Source organism: Chelonia mydas, chromosome 1 (genome assembly GCF_015237465.2).
Source record: "Chelonia mydas isolate rCheMyd1 chromosome 1, rCheMyd1.pri.v2, whole genome shotgun sequence".
Classification (NCBI taxonomy): domain Eukaryota; kingdom Metazoa; phylum Chordata; order Testudines; family Cheloniidae; genus Chelonia; species Chelonia mydas.
Genome location: NC_057849.1, coordinates 220,335,474 through 220,361,337, shown reverse-complemented (window position 1 = coordinate 220,361,337; position 25,864 = coordinate 220,335,474). Strand labels below are relative to the sequence as shown.

Below are 25,864 nucleotides of genomic sequence, written 5' to 3'. Positions count from 1 at the left end.
GCATCTTGTTATCCTTTGCTGCCTCGTCCCTTCCCCCCTTCCCCCCCCCCCCCCCATCAGGCATAGGAGCACCAGTTTAATAATACTGCGTAGGGCCCTATAAATTCTAAGGATGGCCCTGTTTGAATGCCATCCTGAGGTGACATGTACCCAGCCAGTATGAGGATAGTTGAGATCCCTCATTATTGCTGTGTTTTCTGTTTTTGTAGCCTCTTTATTCTCCCTGAGTATTTTGCAATCACCATCCCAATCCTGGTTAGGTGGTTGATAATATATTCCTACTGCTATAGGAATTAGTATATTCCTACTAAAAAGAAAAGGAGTACTTGTGGCGCCTTAGAGACTAACCAATTTATTTGAGCATAAGCTTTTGTGAGCTACAGCTCACTTCATCAGATGCATTCAGTGGAAAATACAGTGAGGAGATTTATATACACACAGAACATGAAAAAATGGGTGATTATCGTGCACACTGTAAGGAGAGTGATCACTTAAGATGAGCTACTACCGGGGGGGGGGGGAGAAAACCTTTTGTAGTGATAATCAAGGTGGACCATTTCCAGCAGTTAACAAGAACGTCTGAGGAAGGGGGCGGAGGGCAGATAAACAAGGGGAAATAGTTTTACTTTATGTAATGACTCAACCACTCCCAGTCTCTATTCAAGCCTAAGTTAATTGTATCCAATTTGCAAATTAATTCCAATTCAGCAGTCTCTGAACAGGAGTCTGTTTCTGAAGTCTTTTTTTTTTTTTTTTTTTTTTTTGAAGAATAGCCATTTTTAGGTCAGAAATCGAGTGACCAGAGAGATTGAAGTGTTCTCCGACTGGTTTATGAATGTTATAATTCTTGACATCTGATTTGTGTCCATTTGTTATTTTACGTAGAGACTGTCCAGTTTGACCAATGTATATGGCAGCAGGGCATTGCTGGCACATGATGGCATATATCACATTGATAGATATGCAGGTGAACGAGCCTCTGATAGTGTGGCTGATGTGATTAGGCCCTATTCAGGGGACACCATCATAGGGCCTAATCAGAGAATGTTAGCATTGAGGTCCTGGACTTCAATCTCTTACCTAGCAGCCTACATTTTGCCTACAGGATCTCTTTTCTACTTTATCATATGTCACTGTTACCTACGTGTACCATGACCACTGGCTTCTCCCCAGCACTGTACATAAGTCTGTTTAAATGGCTTGAGAGATATGAAATCTTGCACCCGGCAGGCAATTCATTATGCAGTTCTCCCGCTCATCACAAACCCAATTATCTATATTTCTAATAATCAAATCCCAGATTACCATTACCTATTTCTTCCTAATAACAGGGGTCCAACCCCTGGAGAGGTGTCTTCAGTGCGGGAAGATAGCATGATGTCATCTGGAAGGAGGGACCCAACTGGGATAACTTCCGTCCGCTCCAGCTTGAAGTTTTCCTTCCCCAAGACTTTCATCCTCCTCAACAGCACAAAGACTGATAGGATGGGACAACTCAACTATGTCCCAGAAAGTCTTGTGTATGTACCTCTCTGTCTCCCTTAGCTCCTCCAATTCAGCCACTCTGGTCTCAAAAGCCCATACTTGTTCTCTTGAGAGCCATGAGCTGCTTGCTACCTGCCCACAAGGCAGGTAATCATTCATGCTGCATTCAGTGCAATAAACTGGATAGGCCCCAGTCTGCTGCTGCACTTCTGGCTGCTTTAATTTTACTCTTGCAGTTTTTTGTTTTTGTGGTTTTGGGGGAGGAGAGAGTTCAGTTATTGGCCTAAGTTTAGAGAATGTTTATTAGGTGTATCTGGCTCTCATGCTCCATTGCAAAACTCCCCCATTTGCTGCTCCCATTCACTAGCTCCTGTGGTTGCTTCTGAGTTAGCTTTTTAAACCCCTGGTCTCCCAAAGTGAGCCTTGCTCCCTTGTTGAAGGGCTCCTAAAGGGACTTGAGGATTAAAGGATGGTAGGTTAGAGTTCTGTTAGGAATCTCTCAGCCAGGTCTAGCAGGCCTCTAGGCTCAGCACACAGACCACAGGATAAGATTCAACCAAACAAGCACATAACAAACTAACAGACAACAAACACGCCCCAAGGGTCACATGGTCGCTTCTTCACCTGGAGAACTCCCTTGCAAAACTCCCAGTCCTAAAACTCCTGCTTGCTGCTGCTGTTGGCTAGCTCAAATATAGTAGCTTCTATATATTGTATTTCTTTTAAAATATAAATAAGGAAATTAAGATTGGCACCACTTAAAATATGGTAATTTAATGTCATTTTTGCTTAGTTAAAGTGCAATGTTTGAAGTTGCCACTTTGACAGTTAAAAACAATTTTAACTAGATGCTTTTTAGGCTGTTAAACTGAAAGCCAAATTTCTTTGTGGACCTTTTTCGCCTTTTGAACATGAATGTTCCTGCCAGAGGATCTATAATGTATATCAATACCAGGAACATTTTATAAGCATCATAGAGCTTAATATAAGCATATTCCTCATAGAATTGTTACATACAATGTAAATTATTCCATCCCGTTGCATTAAATTTACTGTGACACCGCTGTAATAGGTCACTGAAATATGCAATTTTGGAAGGACAGTGGGTCTGCAGTTAGGAATGCCATTGCATTTTTGACTAACTGTTCAAAAGATTACTTTCAGATCAACTGTAATCTTTCATTAGTTTAATCACTATGAGAGACCCAGAAAATTTTGGACTCGGGAAGGTGAAGTTGGCTTCTGGACCAAATACTAAGAATAAGAAATAGGCTGCTCTGATCCTGTTGAGATGTCATGAGATGCGACTTTCAGTGATATATCTTCTGTTAAAAACAGGACAAATACTTTTTCAATATTGCATAGATGGAAGACTTTGAGGGAAGGATGATAGTCTTGTGATTAAGTTACTGGTCCGGGACTCAGGAGACGTGAGTTCAGTTCCCAGGTGTGCCACAAGCTTCTTTTTTGGCTTTGGTTAAGTAAGGTAATCTGTGTGCCTCAGTTCCACCTGTGTAAAAAGGGGATAATATTGCCTTACAAATCCAGTAGGCCACACTATGCTGCTAGCAAAATATAAAGTAGTAGTAATATTAAAATGTGTCCTTAGAGTTCTGTGGTGAATGACAGGAGATGAGTTAACTCATCTCTTGCCTTTCTCTTCTGTTCTCTGCTTTCTAGAGAAATATCTTTTCACCTTATTTTTCATGTTCTCTGTTGCATATTTTACTAATGTGGTAACTTGAGATAGTATGTACCATTTTTCACTTTCAGCTGTTGGGGGAACTTGATGGGCCTGGCAGCGAAGGGGGGACAGCCCCAGCAGCGAGGGAGGGAGACACTTGCTGAGGGGGAACCAAGAAGCTCCTCCCTGCTCTTAGAGGCTCACCTAGGCGCATGTTGTGCCAATGCAACATCGAGGGAAAGTGTCCTACTCCCATTACTTCCTGACCCAGAAAAAGACCGGGGGATGGAAGCCTATACTAGATCTACACTGACTGAACAAATTCGTGAGGGTACAGAAATTCAAGATGGTCACACTGGGCACAATAATTCCTGCATTGGATCAAGGAGACTGATACAAAGTGTACAAATTGCAAGCTGGTCTCCATATTGGAAGAGAAGGTTCAAGGTCTGGAGCAACAGGTATCGACCCTGCATTGCATAAGAGAAACTGAAGATTTCCTGGACAGGTGTCAGGATATGCTTCTACAGGCACAAGGTTCTGAAGATTCAGAGCAGGCTGTGCAGCAGGGACAGGAGGATGGTGAAGAAATTTGGCAACATGTGACCTCCAGAAGAAGAAGGGGAAATGTCCATGTACCAGCAACGCAGATACAGGTAAGTAACCGTTTCCATGTTCTCTCCACAGGTACCATTGCAGGGCGTGGCCCAGATGATCTGTCTGGGGGAAGGGAGCAGAAGGAGACTCCACCAGTTGAAAGGCATGAGATGCACTGTCCTAAGGTTGGGGGTTCCACGACCACCACTCCCAAGAGAAGGAGGCAGGTGGTGGTGGTCGGGGACTCTCTCCTCAGGGGGACTGAGTCATCTATCTGCCGCCCTGACCTGGAAAACAGAGAAGTCTGCTGCTTGCCAGGGGCTAAGATTCGCGATGTGACGGAGAGTCTGCTGAGACTCATCACGCCCTCGGACCGCTACCCCTTCCTGCTTTTCCACGTGGGCACCAATGATACTGCCAAGAATGACCTTGAGCGGATCACTGCAGACTACGTGGCTCTGGGAAGGAGGATAAAGGAGTATGAGGCGCAAGTGGTGTCCTCCCCGTGGAAGGAAAAGGCCGGGGTAGGGATCGTCGAATCGTGGAAATCAATGAATGGCTACGCAGGTGGTGTCAGAGAGAAGGCTTTGGATTCTTCGACCATGGGATGGTGTTCCAAGAAGGAGGAGTGCTAGACAGAGACGGGCTCCACTTAACGAAGAGAGGGAAGAGCATCTTCGCAAGCAGGCTGGCTAACCTAGTGAGGAGGGCTTTAAACTAGGTTCACCGGGGGAAGGAGACCAAAGCCCTGACGTAAGTGGGGGAGCGGGGTACCGGGAGGAAGCATGAGCAGGAGTGTGTGAGAGGGGAGGGCTCCTGCCTCATACTGAGATCGAGGGGCGATCAGCGGGTTATCTCAAGTGCCTATATACAAATGCACAAAGCCTGGGAAACAAGCAGGGAGAACTGGAGGTCCTGGCAAAGTCAGGGAATTATGATGTGATTGGAATAACAGAGACTTGGTGGGATAACTCGCATGACTGGAGTACTGTCATGGATGGGTATAAACTGTTCAGGAAGGACAGGGAGGCCAGAAAAGGTGGGGGAGTTGCACTGTATGTAAGGGAGCAGTATGACTGCTCAGAGCTCAAGTATGAAACTGCAGAAAAACCTGAGAGTCTCTGGATTTAAGTTGAGAAGTGTGAGCAACAAGGGTGATGTTGTGGTGGGAGTCTGCTTAGACCACCGGACCAGGGGGATGAGGTGGACGAGGCTTTCTTCCGGCAACTCGCAGAAGCTACTAGATCGCACGCCCTGGTTCTCATGGGCGACTTCAATCATCCTGATATCTGCTGGGAGAGCAATACAGCAGTGCACAGACAATCCAGGAAGTTTTTGGAAAGTGTAGGGGACAATTTCCTGGTGCAAGTGCTGGAGGAACCAACTTGGGGCAGAGCTCTTCTTGACCTGCTGCTCACAAACTGGGAAGAATGAGTAGGGGAAGCAAAAGTGGATGGGAACCTGGGAGGCAGTGACCATGAGATGGTCGAGTTCAGGATCCTGACACAGGGAAGAAAGGAGAGCAGCAGAATACGGACCCTGGACTTCAGAAAAGCAGACTTTGACTTCCTCAGGGAACTGATGGGCAGGATCCCCTGGGAGAATAACATGAGGGGGAAAGGAGTCGAGGAGAGCTGGCTGTATTTTAAAAGAATCCTTATTGAGGTTACAGGGACAAACCATCCCGATGTGTAGAAAGAATAGTAAATATGGCAGGCGACCAGCTTGGCTTAACAATGAAATCCTTGCTGATCTTAAACACAAAAAAGAGGCTTACAAGAAGAGGAAGATTGGACAAATGACCAGGGATGAGTATATAAATGAGTATATAAATATTTTTCGGGCATGTAGGAATGAAATCAGGAAGGCTAAATCACACCTGGAGTTGCAGCTAGCGAGGGATGTTAAGAGTAACAAGAAGGGTTTCTTCAGGTATGTTGGCAATAAGAAGAAAGCCAAGGAAAGTGTGGGCCCCTTACTGAATGAGGGAGGCAACCTAGTGAGAGAGGGTGTGGAAAAAGCTAATGTACTCAATGCTTTTTTTGCCTCTGTCTTCACGAACAAGGTCAGCTCCCAGACTACTGCACTGGGCAGCACAGCATGGGGAGGAGGTGGCCAGCCCTCTGTGAAGGAAGAAGTGGTTCGGGACTATTTAGAAAAACTGGATGTGCACAAGTCCATGGGGCCGGATGCGTTGCATCCGAGAGTGCTAAAGGAATTGGCGGGTGTGATTGCAGAGCCATTGGCCATTATCTTTGAAAACTCATGGCGATCGGGGGAAGTCCCGGAAGACTGGAAAAAGGCTAATGTAGTGCCAATCTTTAAAAAAGGGAAGGAGGAGGATCCTGGGAACTACAGGCCGGTCAGCCTCACCTCAGTCCCTGGAAAAATCATGGAGCATGTCCTCAAGGAATCAATTCTGAAGCACTTAGACTAGAGGAAAGTGATCAGGAACAGTCAGCATGGATTCACCAAGGGAAAGTCATGCCTGACTAATCTAATTGCCTTCTATGATGAGATAACTGGTTCTGTGGATGAAGGGAAAGCAGTGGACGTGTTGTTCCTTGACTTTAGCAAAGCTTTTGACACGGTCTCCCACAGTATTCTTGTCAGCAAGTTTAAAGAAGTTTGGGCTGGATGGATGCACTACAAGGTGGGTAGAAAGTTGGCTAGATTGTCGGGCTCAACGGGTAGTGATCAATGTCTCCATGTCTAGTTGGCAGCCGGTATCTAGCGGAGTCGGTCTTGGGGCCGGTTTTGTTCAATATCTTCATTAATGATCTGGAGGATGGTGTGGATTGCACCCTCAGCAAGTTTGCGGATGACACTAAACTGGGAGGAGTGGTAGATATGCTGGAGGGTAGGGATAGGATACAGAGGGCCCTAGACAAATTGGAGGATTGGGCCAAAAGAACTCTGATGAGGTTCAACAAGGACAAGTGCAGAGTCCTGCACTTAGGACGGAAGAATCCAATGCACTGCTACAGACTAGGGACCGAATGGCTAGGCTGCAGTTCTGCAGAGAAGGACCTAGGGGTGACAGTGGACAAGAAGCTGGATATGAGTCAACAGTGTGCCCTTTTTGCCAAGAAGGCCAATGGCATTTTGGGGTGTATAAGAAGGGGTATTGTCAACAGATCAAGGGACGTGATCGTTCCCCTCTATTCAACGCTGGTGAGGCCTCATCTGGAGTACTGTGTCCAGTTTTGGGCCCCACACTACAAGAAGGATGTGGAGAAATTGGAGAGAGTCCAGCGAAGGGCAACAAAAATGATTAGGGGTCTGGAACACATGACTTATGAGGAGAGGCTGAGGGAACTGGGATTGTTTAGTTTACGGAAGAGAAGAATGAGGGGGGGATTTGATAGCTGCTTTTAACTACCTGAAAGGTGGATCCAAAGAGGATGGATCTAGACTATTCTCAGTGATAGCAGATGACAGGACAAGGAGTAATGGTCTCAAGTTGCAGTGGAGGAGATTTAGGTTGGATATTAGGAAAAACTTTTTCACTAGGAGGGTGGTGAAACACTGGAATGCGTTACCTAGGGAGGTGGTGGAATCCCCTTCCTTAGAAGTTTTTAAGGTCAGGCTTGACAAAGCCCTGGCTGGGATGATTTAGTTGGGATTGGTCCTCCTCTGGGCAGGGGGTTGGACTAGATGGCCTCCAGAGGTCCCTTCCAACTTTGTTATTCTATGATTCTATGATTCACAGCCCTCGACCTAGAGGGCGCTTATTTTCACATATCAATTCATCCAGCTCACAGACGCTACCTATGAGTCACAATCGATCACAGCCATTTTCAAAACTCTGGCCGTGGTCGTGGCTCACCTCCACAAACATGGGATCACACAATTTTCCCCTACCTGGACAATTGCCTCATCCAGGGCAACTCCTATGGCAAGACACTTCAAGCTACCCGTTTCGCCATCTCCCTCTTTCACAGTCTAGGCCTCCAAATAAACATCCAAAAATCCCCCCTGACACCTACACAACAGATTAAGTTCATCAGAGCTCATTTCAACTCAATCCCGAGCAGAGCCTCGCTCCCATATCACAGATTCCTTACGATCATGCAGCTCATACGCACGCTCTCTGTTCGTCCCAGGACAAAGGCAAGAATCTGTCTACAGCTCCTTGGTCACATGGCAGCCACCACCTTCGTGGTCCAGTATGCCAGGCTACACATGAGATGTCTTCAGGGCTAGCTCAATTCCAATTTCAAACCCAGCAGACACACCTTAGGGATGCTGCTAACTCCTCTTCCCAATGTTCTAGGTTCCCTACATTGGTGGACAGGACCAGAAAACCTCTGCATGGGGGGTTTCCTTCCAGCAACTATCCCCAATGCTCATGCTCACCACGGATGCTTCCCTAATCAGTTGGGGAGTGTATCTAGGGGGACACAGGGCACAAGGCCAGTGGTCCGCATCACAGACGCACCTACCCATAAATCTAGAGCTCAGAGCAGTGAGGCGAGCATGCCTTCGCTTTCTTCCCCTCATAAATCTATTCGGGTCTTAACAGACAACATAGCATGTATGTACTGCATCAACAGACAAGAGGGAGCCCGATCACATTCCCTTTGCATGGAAGCCATCCAACTATGGAACTGGTGCATACAACATCAAATGCAAATCATTGCTTCCTACCTACCAGACTGCCGCAACAGTACTGCCGACGCACTCAGCAGGAACTTCTCGAGAGAACACGAATGGGAACTGCATCCCGCAGTACTTCAACAGCTCTTCTCCCTCTGGGGCACCCTGTCAACAGACCTGTTTGCCACAACCCAGAATCGAAAATGTTGCCTGTTTTGCTCCCGAGCGGGACTCGGGACTGCATCTCTAGGAGACGCTTTCCTCATCCCATGGAACAACTCTCTCCTCTGCGCCTTCCCACCAATCCCTCTGCTACACAGGGTTCTTCGGAAGATCGTAGATGACAAGGCCTGGGTCATCCTTATTGCCCTGGCTTGGCTGAGACAGACGTGGTATCCTTACCTACTCTGCATGTCCTCCCGTCATCCACGGGCTCTCCCCAACAGGCCAGGTCTCCCTTCCCAGGACAACGGACAGGTTCTTCACCCCCAGCTCCAAAAGCTCCACCTGACAGCCTGGTTCCTTCATGGATCCAAACCCATGAGCCTGTTCCAAGCAAGTCCGATACGTCCTTCTGCACAGTAGAAAAGACTCTATTCATAAAACTTACCTGCAGAAGTGGAAGTGTTTCGTCCTCTGGTGCTCATGTAATCACTTAATGCCCAATACGGTGACCCTCCCTAACATTCTAGACTACCTCCTGAAACTAAAACAGGGTGAACTTTCACTTAGCTCCCTCAAAGTACACCTGGCGGTGCTTACCACCTTCCACGACCTGTTAGTAGGTTGTTCACTCTTTACTCACCCCACCATAAAATGATTTCTCATGGGCCTGCAAAATCTGTACCCTGAAATTTACCCAACGGCAGCTACATGGAATCTTAACCTCATTTTTCACGCTCTCATGAAACCTCCATTTGAGCCCTTGGCTACCTCCTCTTTTCACCATATGTCCATGAAGGTAGCTTTCTTAGTTGCAATAACATCAGCAAGGAGAGTAGGTGAAATAAGCGCCCTGATGGCCCATGCTCCCTACACGATCTTCTCCAAAGACAAAGTCACTCTGAGACCACATCCTAAATTTCTCCCTAAGGTAGTATCCACCTTCCACCTTAACCAACCGATATACTTGCCTACTTTTTATCCCAAACCTCACAAGACTCCACACGAGGCATCCCTGCATACTCTTGATGTCAGGTGAGCAATCGCCTTTTACTTAGACAGGACTAAGCCATTTTGTAAATCTCCACGACTCTTTGTCTCCATCACCGAAAGATCGAAAGGTATGGCTATCTCTAAACAACGTCTGTCCAAGTGGATCTCTGACTGCATCAGATCCTCTTACCGTATTCAAAATATTCAACCGCGCAAAGGCATTAAACTCATTCCCCTCAAGCTATGTCGACATCCATCATCTTCCTACATAACGTACCCATTTCTGACATCTGTAAAGCGGCTACGTGGTCCTCTGAACACACGTTTGCCAAACACTATGCTGTCACGCAAGATACCACAGCAGACACCATAGTAGGCCATACAGTACTCTCTACGGTACTCACTGCCGCATCTCCAAAGTCCCACCAACCATAGTGGGAACTGCTACATATTCACCTAGAGTGGAGCACCCACAGGGACAGCACTCGAAGAAGAAGGGGAAGTTACTCACCTTGCAGTAGCTGAAGTTCTTCGAGATGTGTGTCCCCGTGGGTGCTCCACTCCCCATCCTCTTCCCCTCTACTTTGGAGTACTAGTATAATCGCTGCATGGTAGATGAGGAATTGAGAGGGGTATGGGACGCAGGCGCTCAGGAAGATTCCAACGAGACGGGAAATACCAACTGAGCGCCTGTGTCCCGACCAGGCACTGCTCCCGAAAATCTCCAATCAACGGCGCCAGGACGCACTGACACCTAGAGAGGAGCACCCACAGGGACACACATCTCGAAGAACTTCAGTTACTGCAAGGTGAGTAACTTCCCCTTTTCTTACAACCTGTTGATCTGAAGACACTCTTGTGCCATAGCTCTTATAACAGAATATACATTCTATGATAAACAAAAATAGTTACTTATCTGTATCTGATATACAATAGCATGCTCTACTGTGTATGTTCATTGGTCACGATGGGACTAATTCTCCTCACACATCTGTTTCATACTGGTTTAACTCCATTGAATTCAGTGGCGTTACTCCTGCTTTACCCCTGTGGGAATGAGAGGGAGTCAAGTCCTAGTGTATCTTATATTGTTGAGACATTAAAGTACCAGAGTGTCAAAACACAACTGAGATATAATTATATTGACTGATACAGATCTTGATGTGCTTTTATTGAGTTTATAAAAAAAAGTTACTTGATTTTTTTGTGGGGAAAAAAGCTAATTTTTAGGGAGGTGGAAATCTTGATATATTGCACTTAATTGCTTAGATAAAAGGTGATACAGACAATTGTTCTTCCTTGTCGTTGTGCTTGTGCAGCAGTGCTGTAACTGTGAAAGGTGAAAGCGTGTCACTTTCTAAAGTAGCTGCTTCCAACTCAGTTTAACTCTGGAGTAGAACTGCCTTACAGATGGTATGCAGGGTCAGCACCAACATGTAGCGGCCATTCTATATGGTAACACTGATCTTTTCCCAGCCATTACAGAAGCATGTATTGAGCTTATTATGACATGGTTTTGGTTTAATATATTACTGATATGTTTTTAATATGTTTCATGACTAGCTTTATGTAAACAACAAGGAATGTCATTTGCCCTGAGGGGGCCTAAGATGTGTCATTATGGATTATTACTACTCCGTTATATTTTAATAATGCCAGGCAATATTTTAAGGACTTTGTCCTAATCAGTATTTTCTCCATCCATTATATTATTTCTCCCTAATAGATGCAGCCTCATATTGATTGCTGCTGCAGATTTCTAATCTTTGTCCATCCTAACATTATTACCTTTCTGAATTCCTTTCCAAATGATGATTACTGATATTCTCATGAAAGATTTTTCCATCTGCCTTTAATTTGAATCCCTGGGCTGATCACAAGAACAAAATAGTTGGGAGACCAGGCCTCTTTCACCAGCTTAATGGCAGTATTATTAATTATTCCTTCATTTATGTAGTGCAGGGTGTACTGAGTGCTCAGGATTTGTTTGTGTTGTTTGCACAGCCTGAGAGCTGGGATTGTAATATTATTGATGCATTCATTTTGGTGGGCTGATCATTGTTATATAAAGGCTATTTTGAAGTAAAACCTCATTTCCCTTTTGAATTGGTATGTCTGGTCCCTTCATTGGTTGTGACAGGAAGTAACTGAATCTGCAATTCAGAAGGGTGGCCATTGGATGACAGAAATTCCCACAGGTTTCTATTCGGACGTGTCTGCAAGGCAGTTTAGGAAGTTCCCACTTGTTCATTCAGATGTCTTTTTTTCTTCAGATGTGTTCATCAGTATCCTCCTTTAACTAAAATGTTCTTCTCCTGGTCCTTCCAGCTTTTCTTGCTTCTGTCTGTCTTCCATGTGGAGTGCAAACCTAAACAAAGACAACAGCAGCCCATTGGCTGCAAAAACAAGGAGCAGTAGTTTTCCCATACTTACTGTATGTTCAGGGCATCCTACCCATAACTACTGAGTGCACTGTAGTTGCCTTTTCTGCTCTTGGGTACAGTAAAAGGAGTCAGCTTGAACTATATGAAGAGGAAAAGTCCAGCTCAGTGGGTATCCTTTCTCCCTTGCCTACACACAGTTCTGCCAGCTGCAGTTACAAAGAACGCTTTCTGGCTGTATGCCACGGGGGAAAAAATCTCTTCAGCTCCAGTGGGTTCCAGTACTCCAAGGAAAAGTCCAGAGAATCAGACTAATTGTAAGGAAGGAAGAAAATGTCACAGTTCAGATAAAAGCTTTTTAAAAGTATACATTCAATTCTACCTTCTCCCTACAGAACTCCAGAGATCCCAGATCCTCCCTGTATGCAATCCTCCTGTGATGAGGTACACAAACATAACACTGTGCCAGATCACGAAGGGGTTAGCACTTTGTCTTAGAGGTGAGACTACTTTAAATCCCCATCTACAACACCTGCCCAGAGGAAGGGCCCTCCAACTTCAATATTGAGGAGGGAACAGAATAGAAGGGATAGGAGGCAAACTTCTGAGGCAGCTGTAGTAACTGGGGAACATACATATCTAGACGCTTAGTGGGAAACTGGGTTCACAGGTTTTTATGGACTTCCCTAAGAAGAGAAGGCTCAGTCAAGAAACTGTTTGACTACTTGGGAGTGGTAGAGATTGTGCAGGTCTCCTTGAGGGAAGAGAATATCTAGAAATGTGGACTGGAATTTTTCCCTGCATGGAACTGACCCCAGCCCATATGTTGGTTCGATGTATGGTGGTACTTGTTTTGTTTTGAAGGGAAAAGCTATTTTTTTAATGTTACAGTGAAAAGGATCTTCCTTTTAGGCCTCCGCTGCAGCCAGTTGGCATTCTGTTGACATGGCAGCTGCACACTTAGTCACTGAGGGTCAATATCTACTTGCTGGGCATCTCTCTTTTCTAGCTAGCCTCCAGTCTGTAAGTCCTCAAGTTAATAAGAAAAGAACACGCAACTAAATGGAAAAGAACACCATTAGACTGCTCTGTACATTTAAGTGTATCCTTATGTATTCAAAAGAGCGATACCCATGCCAAAACAAGAGAGATTAATATGCATCTATTTGATGTTCTTTACAATTCTCAAGAGTGTACGAGGGGGTCAGAACAGGGTTCAACCTAAGGCCCTGAATAAGCACACAAGAGAGCAGAAATTCAGCACTGAAACACACACACACTTCTATACTTGCTTGAACAGGTATAACTTCAGTAGATGTCTCAGGAGCCTGCTGCACATTCTGAAAAGATACAATATTGTTTCTCAACCAGTGGGTCAGAACCCGCCCAGCCCCTCCCAGGCACTCATGAAAGGCAAGCAAGGAGGTCATAAGGTATTGAAAATTTTATTGCAATCTAAAGCCAAAAAAAAAAAAAAAATCTTGCGCCCTCACTGCCCACACACACTTGGCCATCAAAGTCATGATTCTGTGTCAACCTCATGAAATATACACAAAATCTGTGTAGTCTTATAATTGTTACTTTTTAAAATTACTTTTATAGTAAATATAAGGAGATTTTTTTTTTACTTTGAACAAGGAGTCACTATACTGAAAGGGCTGAGAAATGCTGAGAGAGAGCCATTGTACAATAACTTCCTACAGTTTGCTTCTGTATGTTTTAACTTTCAGTACAAAATGACTCCCCTTCAGGTTCTCAGTGGCACCCAGCACATTTAGAAAAATTCTAGTTGGAACATCATAACAAGCCTATGCCTTTAAAGACTGCATTTACATATTTATGAACATCTTGGTAAGGGGCTCCCGCTGTGAGAGAGCAAAAAGAGACACATGAGAGCATCCAGAAGACAGGTTTGTTTGTTAGTGACATTCCAAATCTCAGTCTTTCTTTGATCATTCTCCATTGAAGTAGTGGTCAAATAAAGGAATGGAACAGCAAGAGTCTTGTCAGATGTTTGCCCAGACTTACAGAAATTGCTCCCCAAAGTTGGGCTGAACACATACAAAGATCCTTCAGGAGGCAGAAAATATAAAACAACCTAAAATCCTCATATGCCTGAGATGAAACCTCAGAATTATTCTTGAGTCATTTTCAGACCCACTTTCCAATTTCCCTATATTTCCTTAAAATCAAATTAGTATTTCTGATACACACTGTGGGTCAACATAAGTGCTATCTTCCCTATGGGCAAAGTCATACTGAGGGCTTTGGACAAATTCATATGAAAGAAAAACCCTGTATTCCATTATCACAGGATGTTTCCTTCTACCCTTCTGTCCACAATACAAAAAAACAAACTACTTTGGCATAACTTGTTTGTTAGATGATCAGTCAAGATCTACACTTCCAAAACTCAAAAATTCAGGAAGTTTCATGTCTTATTCTTCTGTTTTTTTTCTGAAGTGGTGAGGTCAGAAGACACTAAAGAATACTGTATCCATGAGGATATTAAATTGTATTTAAGAAGCCTAAAAAATAAAAGGCCTACCACCATCAGAAGGAATTAAAGCACATTCTTAAATATTTGCAGCCCATGGTGTGAGCTAAATCTAAAGTGTTGGTTGAAAAAATATGTGAGGTGGCACCCACAAACCAAGCAGTACAAGCTTGGCCTGGAGGGTTGCGTGGATACAGCTTTTGTCTAGGAGGCACTCAACTTTGTGGTTTCTACCTATTCTTGTCCCCTACATACTGTCCTTTCTTCTTCACTACTAGCAAATTAAGATTATTAGATATACTAAATCCAAAGAGAGAAACCGCTGGTTTATCCACAGTTTTTTCATTAAGAAAGGCATGTTGAGTGGTCCATCTCTCCCTGATTTTTGCAAAAAAATTATTCATAATTTTTTAAAGTACTCATGTGCTTAATCTGGCATTTTCATATTTCTATTTATAATCTAGTCTGAATGTAATAATCCCATGGGCATGAGTTATTAGTTTATACTTACCCACATCTAAGCAATATATGCTATGAACAAGTTATTTTATATGAAAACTTGAAGGATTCACTATGAAGAGAAGTTTATGGGGTATCCCAGTGGTCATCCTTCTGTTTTGCATTTTTCAGATGCCTCCATTCGAGCCAAAGGCGGGACCTGATCTTATAAACAAAGATCAAATGTTGTTCTCACAGTGAAACTAACATTTTTGGTCCCATCAATCTTGGTATTGCTCACTTACATTTGAGATGTATTTGAAATGATCTTTGAAAAAATATTTTCCTGTCTTGACCCTTTAACTATTTTTCAATTCATAACATTTATTCTCCAATACTGTTCTGCTAGAATTGTTACTGAAAGTGATCTTTACCCGCAATCCCCTTCTCCATATCTATGATCAAAGATACAGTGACATAGAAATGCCTGCTTTCTGCACTTTCCCATGTTCACTTCTTTTATCGCTAACTTAATTTGCTAATGACTTGTGAAGTTTTGGGTATTAAGCTCTGGACCGTATTTTTCCCATACAGTAGATTCTATTCTTTTGTACTTAAAATAGTTGCTAGTTCTCAGCATATCAAGTGTGGGTTTTTTTTACAATGTCTGAGTTAGCATGTGGTGTCATTGATATGTGTCATATGATGTGACCTGACTTATATAACCAGATGTTACAGTCCCAGTGTGATGTTATCTAAACATAGTAGTGTATTTGCATATTAAAATCCCTCACTCTCTCCCCCGCCCCCAGTTAAATCTTCTGCTTTAAGTCTGATATTCAATACTGCTCCTAAAATTTTTACAGGTGATTACCTTCAAGTATCCAAATACTTTTGCTGCAGATAGGTCAGGAGGTATGCTAATGTGAAAAGCTGTGATTCAAACTAATTGTTTATTGAAAAATCTAGAGATGTAGCAAACAGTTAAAATGTTTAAATTTAATTAAATACTGCTTTCACTTACTATAATCTGTTATCACTTGGGTACATAAACTATCTGTATTAAATTATATTTTAATTTCCATACTTAGTCCAGTTCTTTAATTTGAAAAATATTTTGTTGCGTAGGACATTGTTCTGCAGTGGAAGAGGATGATGTGTGTTAGTCAGGCATTCGTGATATACTATCTAACTGATGAACTAAACCTTTATTAGGCAATAAAATGTTTCATAAATTTAAAAGCACATAAAATACATCCTATTCTAGGGTCTAGGGCCCAGGATTTCAAAGATATTTATTTGTCTATATGACTTCAATGGGAATTAGGTGGCTAGGTTCATTTGAAAATCACACTAGACAACTATCTGCATCTTTAGGTACTTAAATATCTTTGAAAACTTAAGCCTAGGTGCTTAAACAATATCTACAATTACAATCGAACTAGGAAATACAAAATCAGCATAGTTTTCACTTCCAAAAAAAGCTTGTAACTAATTCAAATGAGCAAAACATCCCCACTCATCATCTTTCCAAAGATTACAACCCCACCAAAACATTCTAAAAAGGGAGATTCCAGAGTCAAGGTGGCACTGGGGAGAGCGATTGGCCAATAGACCCTTTCTCTTAATGTGTCGGGGCTCCCAATTAAATGCTTTTGCTAATAGCAACTGTGGCATATTGCACATAAAAAGATTTGGCGTCTCAAGTAAATATGTCTCAAAACATTTAAAACTTTATAAATTGAAGCCAACTTTTCAAATTCTGCCCAGAAAGCAATAGGTAGCAGTGCAGGTCATGTAACACAGGTTGTCATATACTCACTGCAAGATATCCTGCCTGAAGTGTTGTTCTGCATTGGAGATCACGTTTTCCAATGGATTTAAAATGTGTCTCCAGATACAGCTGTGATGATCTGAAGAATCTGTACAATTTATATTCTGTGAGATGATGAACACTGTGTGTAAGACAGCAAACTCCATTTTGTGTGTAAGGCAGGTCTTTGCCTTTTTGCAGTCTTTTACTTCTGTGATGGATAGCAGTTCCAAAGGACAGTAGTACAGGGCTGACAATAGAAGGCTGTTAAACTTTAATGGCCACATATTCAAATTTAGCACCTTTAGAGAAAGAGATGGCTGCTACCCAGAGCACACCAGTTTTTCAAGTCTTACCTCCAGGGGGAGGTAAGTAGGCAATGGATCATCTGGTCAGGGACTGTGGTCACATGTTGAGGATGAATAGAGTCAGCTAACAGAGGGGACTGCAAGGTTATAAAAAGGGAAGAATCTCCTCTATTTGTTGTCCCTTCTCAGCCATTTTGATAGCTGAGAGGAAATGCATGTACAAATTTGGGGAGCTCTGCCTTCCTGAACAGACTACCCCCCACTCCAGAGGCTTAAAACCATAATGAGAGCCCAACTGGATCTGTGAAACGGCACATTGTAGTAGCTTAATCTCAAGAGTAGACCATTGTAGCAAGACCCATGTTTAGGCGTGGGGGAGAAAGGGTTTCAACCTCCTTATCAGGCACAGATAAAAAAGTGTTGATCCTGGTTACTATCTCACAAAGCAACAGAAGATCTAACAAGATGCCCAAATTGCAAACTCAGGTTACAGAGAGCTGACAGATGCTTTAGATACAGTGAACACTATATTATTCCATTTATCTTCTAGTGCTTCCCCCAATTCACCAACATTTCTTTTTGTTAGAATTATTAATGTATGAAGGGAATGCAGAAGATGTAATATTTCTATGTAAGTAAAGTATTTGGTATGGTCTCTAAATTTTAATTGCAAATTAATTCAGATTGGCTTGGAGAAGAACACTGTGTGCTGAAAACTGGCAAGATAAGAAAAATAACAAAGTATTGAGTTGGGGAGAGGTGTGTAGTAGGGGTTCAACATGGATTACAGATAGGTCTGTTTAACATTTTAATTAATGATATAGGAGTAGTAGTAAATAACATGACAGTGAAATTCTGAATTATGAATTGTAATTTGAAAGTAATTGTGAACACCTGCCATTAGTGAGAAATAATGCAAAGTAACCTAGAGAATTAAGAACCATGTACAGAAAATAACAAAATAAGATTCAATGTAGAAAAATACAGGCTAATGCAGTAATGTGATATTATAATACTGTGAAATGTATAATTATTTAAAGGAAGAAAATTGGGAAGCAGGAATAGTAAGGGTTTTAGGGGTGATAGTGGACAGTAAACTAAACATGAATTCACTGAACATTATGGCACCTTAAAAAAAGAATGTATTTTTGAGCCATATAATAGCCCTTTGTGACTGGGTGCCTAGATGTGCCACATTGCGAATGCCTTACTCAGGGCAGACTTCAAGAAATAGGACAGACAATCCACAAAATTGGTGGTTTATTCGATATTTAGATTCACCAAACGAGTAACAAAACAGCTCCTCTGTAATACCACACTGGTTACCAAGAAATCAAACACAGTCCCCTTTAGGCATCCCATATAGTGAGGGGTTACTGAAAATCTGATTCACCATATGTGAGGTTCACCAATCCCAAAGGACTAGACACTTATCCCCAGGTGAATATGAGTCTCAGATCTTACCCAATAATCACGCTGATGCCAAACTAAAACTCACTAACTAAAACTAAAGGTTTAATAATAAAAGGAAAAAGAGAGTTGCAAATGGTTGAAAGACCAATATACATACAAGTGACTTTCAGTGTTCATAGTTCAGGATCACAGCAGTAATAGAATAAATAGATTCTATAGAATCATCCCAAGAAGTCAGAATTCAAAGGCAACTTAGATGTAAAGTCTGTTAAAGTCTTTCCAAGCATTTTCCAGTTTACTCCAAATGAATGTAAGACGGAGATCTTCCAGATGACTTATACTTTCCCTGTTCAAAGTTTAAGCAGACTAGAGATGAAAGAATCAGGCCTGAAGCTTTCCTGTATCAGTCTTCTAGCAGGCTGACAAGACTCCTCACATAAATTGCCATAGCAAGGCCTTCCCCTGAGAAAGAATAGGAAATGTGGACCTTTTGCTTTGAAGCTAGTCTTCTATTTCCTATGCATACACAAGTAAACTAGTTACATTTATTCACATAAGGTAATTAGCCAGTACTTCATTATAGCATAGATAGTTAAACTGAAGACAATGTAGATAATATTATTGGTTTCTTGCAGTATCTCACATCTTTGATCTTAAGGTTAACTGGACACAACTGCATACATAATTAAGACAATTAAGATATGAAAGGGGATTAGCATCTATGATCTAGTCTGGTTACATTGTTAAACTTCTAACAAGATCTTGGTAAACACAGACAAATACACTTAGCATCTTACAGAGTGAATGAGTTGGGGATTGCTAGCCTAATTAATATTTCTTTGATACCTGTACATAAGTGGATCGTCTTGATTACAAATTGTAATGCTTCCTGTTGAGTTGTTATGGGTCATACACAGATTGGTTGGTCTGCCAGTGTCACATTCTTCTTTATGATACTAGCAGAAAGCCATCTGGGATATTGTATTAGGTTCTGGGCAACATATAAGTAGAAAGAGTGAGTAGAGTGAGTTTAAAATATAGGTAATAAAAATTGTCATGGGGTTTGAGGAATTGAATTGAGGAAAGTCATAAAGTTCTGATCCAGAGAGATACTGACCACCCCAACTCCTTTTAAGGCAAAAGGGAATAAAAATTTAAAATATCTTAGTCAAGAAACTGCAAAGGCATTAAGGTAATATATATAATAAGTAATAACAAAAAAGACAATAGATATTCAGATATTTAAAGGGTATAAATATAAAGAATGAAAAAGTATTTAGTATGGCACAAGGAGAAGTAATAGGAAGAAATATAGAAATGGAAAATTTAAGCTGAATATTAGGAATTACTTTTTTGGACTGAATTGAGGTGGGCAGGAAGATAGTATCTAAAGAGAAGTGATGGAAACTCCATTGCTTGAGACTTTTAAATCTAGTTTGCACAAAATACCAGGAAATATGAGGAACAATCTTGTACTAGGAAAGAGGTGTACTTGGTTCACTGGATATTGCATCTCAATGTATATGATTCTATCAACCCTGTGTAGTTATTATATAATGTTCATTACATTTTTTTTTACAGGAGAAACACAAGCTTGAGTTAGAAGACATGAGGAAAGCTGGACATGAAGCCCTAACTATTATTGTAGAAGAATTTAAGGTAAATTGCCCCATCAGTACAGTTAATTTAATATTGTTTTTAGTTTCATATTTATATTTAGATAATTAGGACCTCACCCAGTAATTCCTTATTATAGGAGGGGCTGGTAGCACTGCCAATTATTAAGGTTACACAGCTCTTCTCATTATAAGACCCTGTTTCAGTTGCTTATAACTTTGCCAAATTTTGGCCATTTGGATGAAATTTTCCCTGTGTGCCCCAGGCTGATTTATTTTTTAAACATTTCAGCTGAAATGGTTCAACCATTTCTGACCATGAGGCTAAAGAAAAATACCTTGTTTTGCTGATAGTTTAAAAAAAAAAAAAATTCTGGAAACTTTTTTTTTTTTTTTTTAATTGCTCTAGTGCACCTATGGGGCAGAGACTTGAAACTTGACATGGATGTGGCCTTTGTATCAGGGATGCATATGCCTTTTGCTGACTCATGAAAAATCTGCCCAAATTTGGCCAAGGTATAAACTTTTTAAAAATTGTAGTTCTCACATGCTCAGTCTCACATTGTAGTTCTCACATGCTTCATTTATAGCAGCTAAAATCTCTGAAGATTCTGCCCCCATTGACCAAGGTCAAGCTCTCAGCTCCTAGTGCTGACCAGACTGCATATGTGCCATCTCCACAAGGCAACTGAGCATGATCTCTGCAGCTAGGTGAAGCTGGGGTTTCCCTTTTAATGACTACTCCCAGTCAATGGGCACTCTAGGCCAGGGTGGATCCAGGCACTGGAACTAAGAGCATGTCTCTTCTGTGTTGTCGATGACCACTGTGCTGGCACCGAGGTAGCGAGAAGGAGCGTGTGGTCTTATTCAAATGCACAGAAGACAAAAGCTGTATAAGAGGGGAGGGAAAGGAGTAAATTGGAACAAGGAATCTGGTGAAGGTGGGGAAGAAACTGGGACAGGTTGGGCAAGAAGACTGGTACTTGGGGGTGGGGAGTCTGGGAGCTGTAATGAGGGAAATGAGACGGAGGGGCTGGCAGCCATTTGACTGAGAGTGGGGAACCCTTGGATTGGATGAGGAATTAGCAAAAAGAGGGGAAACTGGAACTGGTTGGACAAGGACACTAGGGCTAGGAACCAGTGTGGGGGAAAAATGGAGGTGGGGAGACAGATCTGACAAGGAGCTGGGATACAGGGGGGAAAACTGGGACTGGCTGAGCAAAGGGCTTGGAACAGTAAATCATGGATGGGTGAGCCTGAGGTGATGTCTCAGTAGGGGGAGAAACTGAGTATGGTTGAGGAGGCTGGGAATTTCTGTTGGTTGGGGAGAAGCGAGACAGATTGGATGAGGAGCCAGGATGCAAGAACTGAGACTGGCTGGGCAAAGAGATTGAGATTGGATGTGGTGAGGGGGATAGAATAGGGATGGAGGAGAAATTGGGACTTGGACGGTAAGTCCAGTTGGGTGACACTAGGACTTGCTGGGCAAAGAAACTGTGACAAGGAACGAGGAGTGGGGAAGAAACAGGACTGGGACAATGTAGAAGGAGGTCAAGCTTGTGGGGAATGGGCAGAAGTTTTTACCCACTAGAGTACGCTTCCTTCCAGAGCTTGGAGTAGAACCCAAGATTACTGAGTCACAACATTCCTCTGATGTCAGCAAATATATGTGAAACCCACTGGCAAAGTGCATGTCTCACCCCCTCTAATGCTGCTCCACATAAAGGATGAGAATCTAATACTCACCATCGATTGTTCTGTTCGCTCAAGTGGTAGAGGAGGTCTGTGTGGTGGAGCTAAAGGTTCCAACCCTGCTGATGAACCATGTGGATGTTACTCTAATGCCATGTGATAGAATTTGTTTTATCAGTTTTTTTTTCTAAAAACCTAGAAATATCTTTATACATATGGTGTTGTAAGTTGTTGAGAAGCAAGTAATTTTATTCTAAACCTTTATAATTTAGAGAAACAAAAAATGATACTCCAAATCTTAATTCTCTCTCTTAATCCCAGTTCAGGGATGTGACTCCCACTGTTTTAGTCATGTGGGGTTGAATGAAATTATTATGCCAATCTATAAGAATAATCAATAATAATACACTGAGACAGAACTCATTACTAATTTTGGGAACAATGTACTTTGGTTTTAGTTTACCTACAGAAGAGCATGCTCCTGAGAACAGACCCACTCTCAGAGATGTAATCTCTGTTGAAAGCTCTCCACAGAGACATACAAAGAGGCCATAAGTACAGACTGTCTGGTTTGGCCAATGTTCATGGCAGAGGGGCATTGCTGGCACATGATGGCATATATCACATTGGAAGATGTGCAGGTGAACGAGCCCCTGATGGTGTGGCTGATGTGATTAGGTCCTATGATGGTGTCCCTTGAATAGATATGTGGACAGAGTTGGCAACAGGCTTTGTTGCAAGGATAGGTTCCTGGGTTAGTATTTTTGTTGTGTGGGGTGTGGTTGCTGGTGAATTTTTGCTTCAGGTAGGGGGGCTGTCTCTAAGTGAGGATTGGCCTGTCTCCCAAGGTCTGTGAGAGTGAGGGATTGTCCTTCAGGATAGGTTGTAGATCCTTGATGATGCACTGGTAGTAATAATAATGATAATAGCCTACCTTAATCAATGAGTCTCGTTAGAGTTGGTATGGCAACACCCATTTTTTCATGTTTTGTGTGTGTATCTATCTATCTATCTATCCTCCTACTGTATTTTCCACTGCTTGCATCTGATGAAGTGGGCTTTAGCCCATGAAAGTTTATGCTCAAATAAATGTGTTAGTCTCTAAGGTGCCACAAGTAGTCCTCGTTCTTTTTGCTTATTTTTCGCTGTAAAAGTCTTTCATCACTCAAAATAGACTTTTTATAAACAAAAATAATTCTTAGAGAGTTTGTAAACTTTAATAGTTCTCGAATAAGTTGTTGTCCTTTGTTCTTACCTTTCCTTGGAAAAGTAACTTTTGCTTTTGAGTTTGGTTAAGGAGTTGCTTAAGCATTGCCAGATAACTAACTCCCAAATAATATAAATATTTCTCTAGACAGATGGCTTTTTACATTAGTAATCTGTTATAGCATCACATGATCTAATGTTTGTACATAAAACATGTTACTACTTATATAACAATGGTGTCAGGCAATAATATGAGGGCTTGCATTTAGATACAAGACATTTGCAAGTATACATTTCCAAAGAAGGTTATTCCATCTTAAGCATTTGAGGAACAACCAGGTTTTCACCTTCAAGTGAAAATGAGTTAAAAGTAATTAATATCTGTTGTAAAACATTTTCCAATCATAACTGTTCTTCCTTAACAATTGTAGAATGAAGACTTTAGAGTTCTTATTCTTATTAAAACTAATTTATTTTATAATTCTACAATCCTTTTGTGTGGGTTTAAACTGTCAACTTTTTTTTTTTGCAAAGGGGAGGGGTGAAAAGAGCCCCACTTTAATGACTTAATTTATAGCTCAGATAACATCCTGATTATCACTTAGCTTTGAATATCCTGAATGAAGAACATCCTTGCATTCTTTTACACAATCAGATCTTTTCCTAGGACCATAAATATCTTCGATGGTTGCCTTAAGATAAGGATCATATCTATATGAAACTGGTACCTTATACAAGAGTGTGTGTCTCGGTCTTCGATAAGACACACTTCGATAAGACACACAAGGTTTGTTTGCCTTTTGACTGAATTAAGAACCTGTCTTTTTGTATTACATTTACAACCTGGAGTTAAATTCCTGTCAAATATTCTGTGTAAGGTAAAAGTCACAATAACATACAAACATAGTATAAAGGAAAATCGTATAGAATGTTAAAGCAAAATAGATGCTATAACGCTGCATTCCAGAGTTTGTGTGAATACACTTGGAAGTTTTATGACTGAGATGTCATTTTTGACACTTTTGGTCTGTCCCTAGTTGTCAAAAAGCAGATTCCTAGGAAGATTCCATATAATTAAGTAACGAACTAACACATAAGCATGTAAGCGATTATATTCTCTAAACATCATGTGAATTAAAATAATTGTATCCCAGAATTCAATAAGGGCTGTGGCAAGTTTGTAATAACCTAATGTTATAAGAACAAAGTATAATTATTTTCTTAATGACCTTTTGCATCAATATTGAGGTTTACTCCATTATGTGAATCTCATGTAAATGGGCAGATTGCAAGAACTGGTAACTGGAGGTTCCAGTCCACAGAGTAGTTACAGCATGGCCAGTGGCAGTGCAGGTTTCTCCAGACTTGCCCCACCAATGTGCCTCAAGCTAGGTTTGGAGCAATGACCTTTGGGGGAGAGGGTTTCATTCTTTTTCCCACTTATTCCTTGCCATCTCTCTGGAGACTGTCAGAAAGAGTACAGTTTCTGTGGTGTCACTTGTCAACTAGGAACCTGATTGAGACGACCTGCTCACTTTGGGTAGGCCATTGAAAACTTTTGAAAATTTCCAACATGAGCCAGATTTGAGCCACTGACCCAAGTGTGATGAAAGTTGTATTCCATAAGGCATCCGCAAAAAGAAAAGGAGTACTTTTGGCACCTTAGAGACTAACAAATTTATTTGAGCATAAGCTTTCATGAGCTACAGCTCACTTCATCAGATGCATTCAATGGAAAATACAGCGGGGAGATTTATATACACAGAAAACATGAAACAGTGGGTGTTACCTACACGCTGTAACAAGAGTGATCGGGTAAGGTGAGCTATTACCAGCAGGAGAGCGGGGGGGAAATAGTGATTTTGTAGTGATAATCAAGGTGGGCCATTTCCAGCAGTTGACAAGAACATCTGAGGAACAGTAGCGGGGGGGGGGGGGAGGGAATAAACATGGGGAAATAGTTTTACTTTGTGTAATGACACATCCACTCCCAGTATTTATTCAAGCCTAATTTAGTGGTGTCCAGTTCGCAAATTAATTCTAATTAATACGCCATCTCTCGTTGGAGTCTGTTTTTGAAGTTTTTTTGTTGAAGAATTGCCACTTTTAGGTCTGTAATCGAGTGACCAAAGAGATTGAAGTGTTCTCCGACTGGTTTTTGAATGTTGTAATTCTTGACGTTTGATTGGTGTCCATTTATTCTTTTACGTAGAGACTGTCCAGTTTGGCCAATGTACATGGCAGAGGGGCATTGCTGGCACATGGTGGCATATATCACATTGGTAGATGTGCAGGTGAACGAGCCTCTGGTAGTGATTAGGCCCTATGATGGTGTCCCCTGAATAGACACATGGACACAGTTGGCAATGGGCTTTGTTGCAAGGATAGATTCCTGGGTTAGTGGTTTTGTTGTGTGGGGTGTGGTTGCTGGTGAGTATTTGCTTCAGGTTGGGGGGGGCTGTCAGTAAGAGATGGTCACATAAACACCACCCTATACCGAAAACCTACTGACCGCTATGCCTACCTGCATGCCTCCAGCTTTCATCCAGACCAAACCACACTATCCATTGTCTACAGCCAAGCTCTACAATACAACCGCATATGCTCCCATCCCTCAGACAGAGACAAACACCTACAAGATCTCTATCAAGCATTCTTACAACTACAGTACCCACCTGCTGAAGTGAAGAAACAGATGGACAGAGCCAGAAGAGTACCCAGAAGCTACCTACTACAGGACAGGCCCAACAAAGAAAATAACAGAACGCCACTAGACATCACCTTCAGCCCCCAACTAAAACCTCTCCAATGCATCATCAAGGATCTACAACCTATCCTGAAGGATGACCCATCACTCTCACAGATCTTGGGAGACAGGCCAGTCCTTGCTTACAGACAGCCCCCCAACCTGAAGCAAATACTCACCAGCAACCACACACCACACAAGAAAAGCACTAACCCACTAACCACTATTCCTCAG

At 42.1% G+C, this 25,864-nt stretch overlaps 1 protein-coding gene across 11 annotated transcripts in view; it reads left to right on the top strand.

Moving 5' to 3' along the window:
- CCDC91 (coiled-coil domain containing 91) overlaps window positions 1-25,864 on the top strand; it is a 319,151-nt gene that overhangs the window by 139,096 nt on the left and 154,191 nt on the right. For all 11 annotated transcript variants that reach the window (XM_043531633.1, XM_043531332.1, XM_043531592.1 and 8 more), the window contains one exon: window positions 19,952-20,029. In XM_043531633.1, coding sequence (XP_043387568.1) covers window positions 19,952-20,029 — 78 coding nt within the window. The remainder of the gene's footprint in view (window positions 1-19,951; window positions 20,030-25,864) is intronic.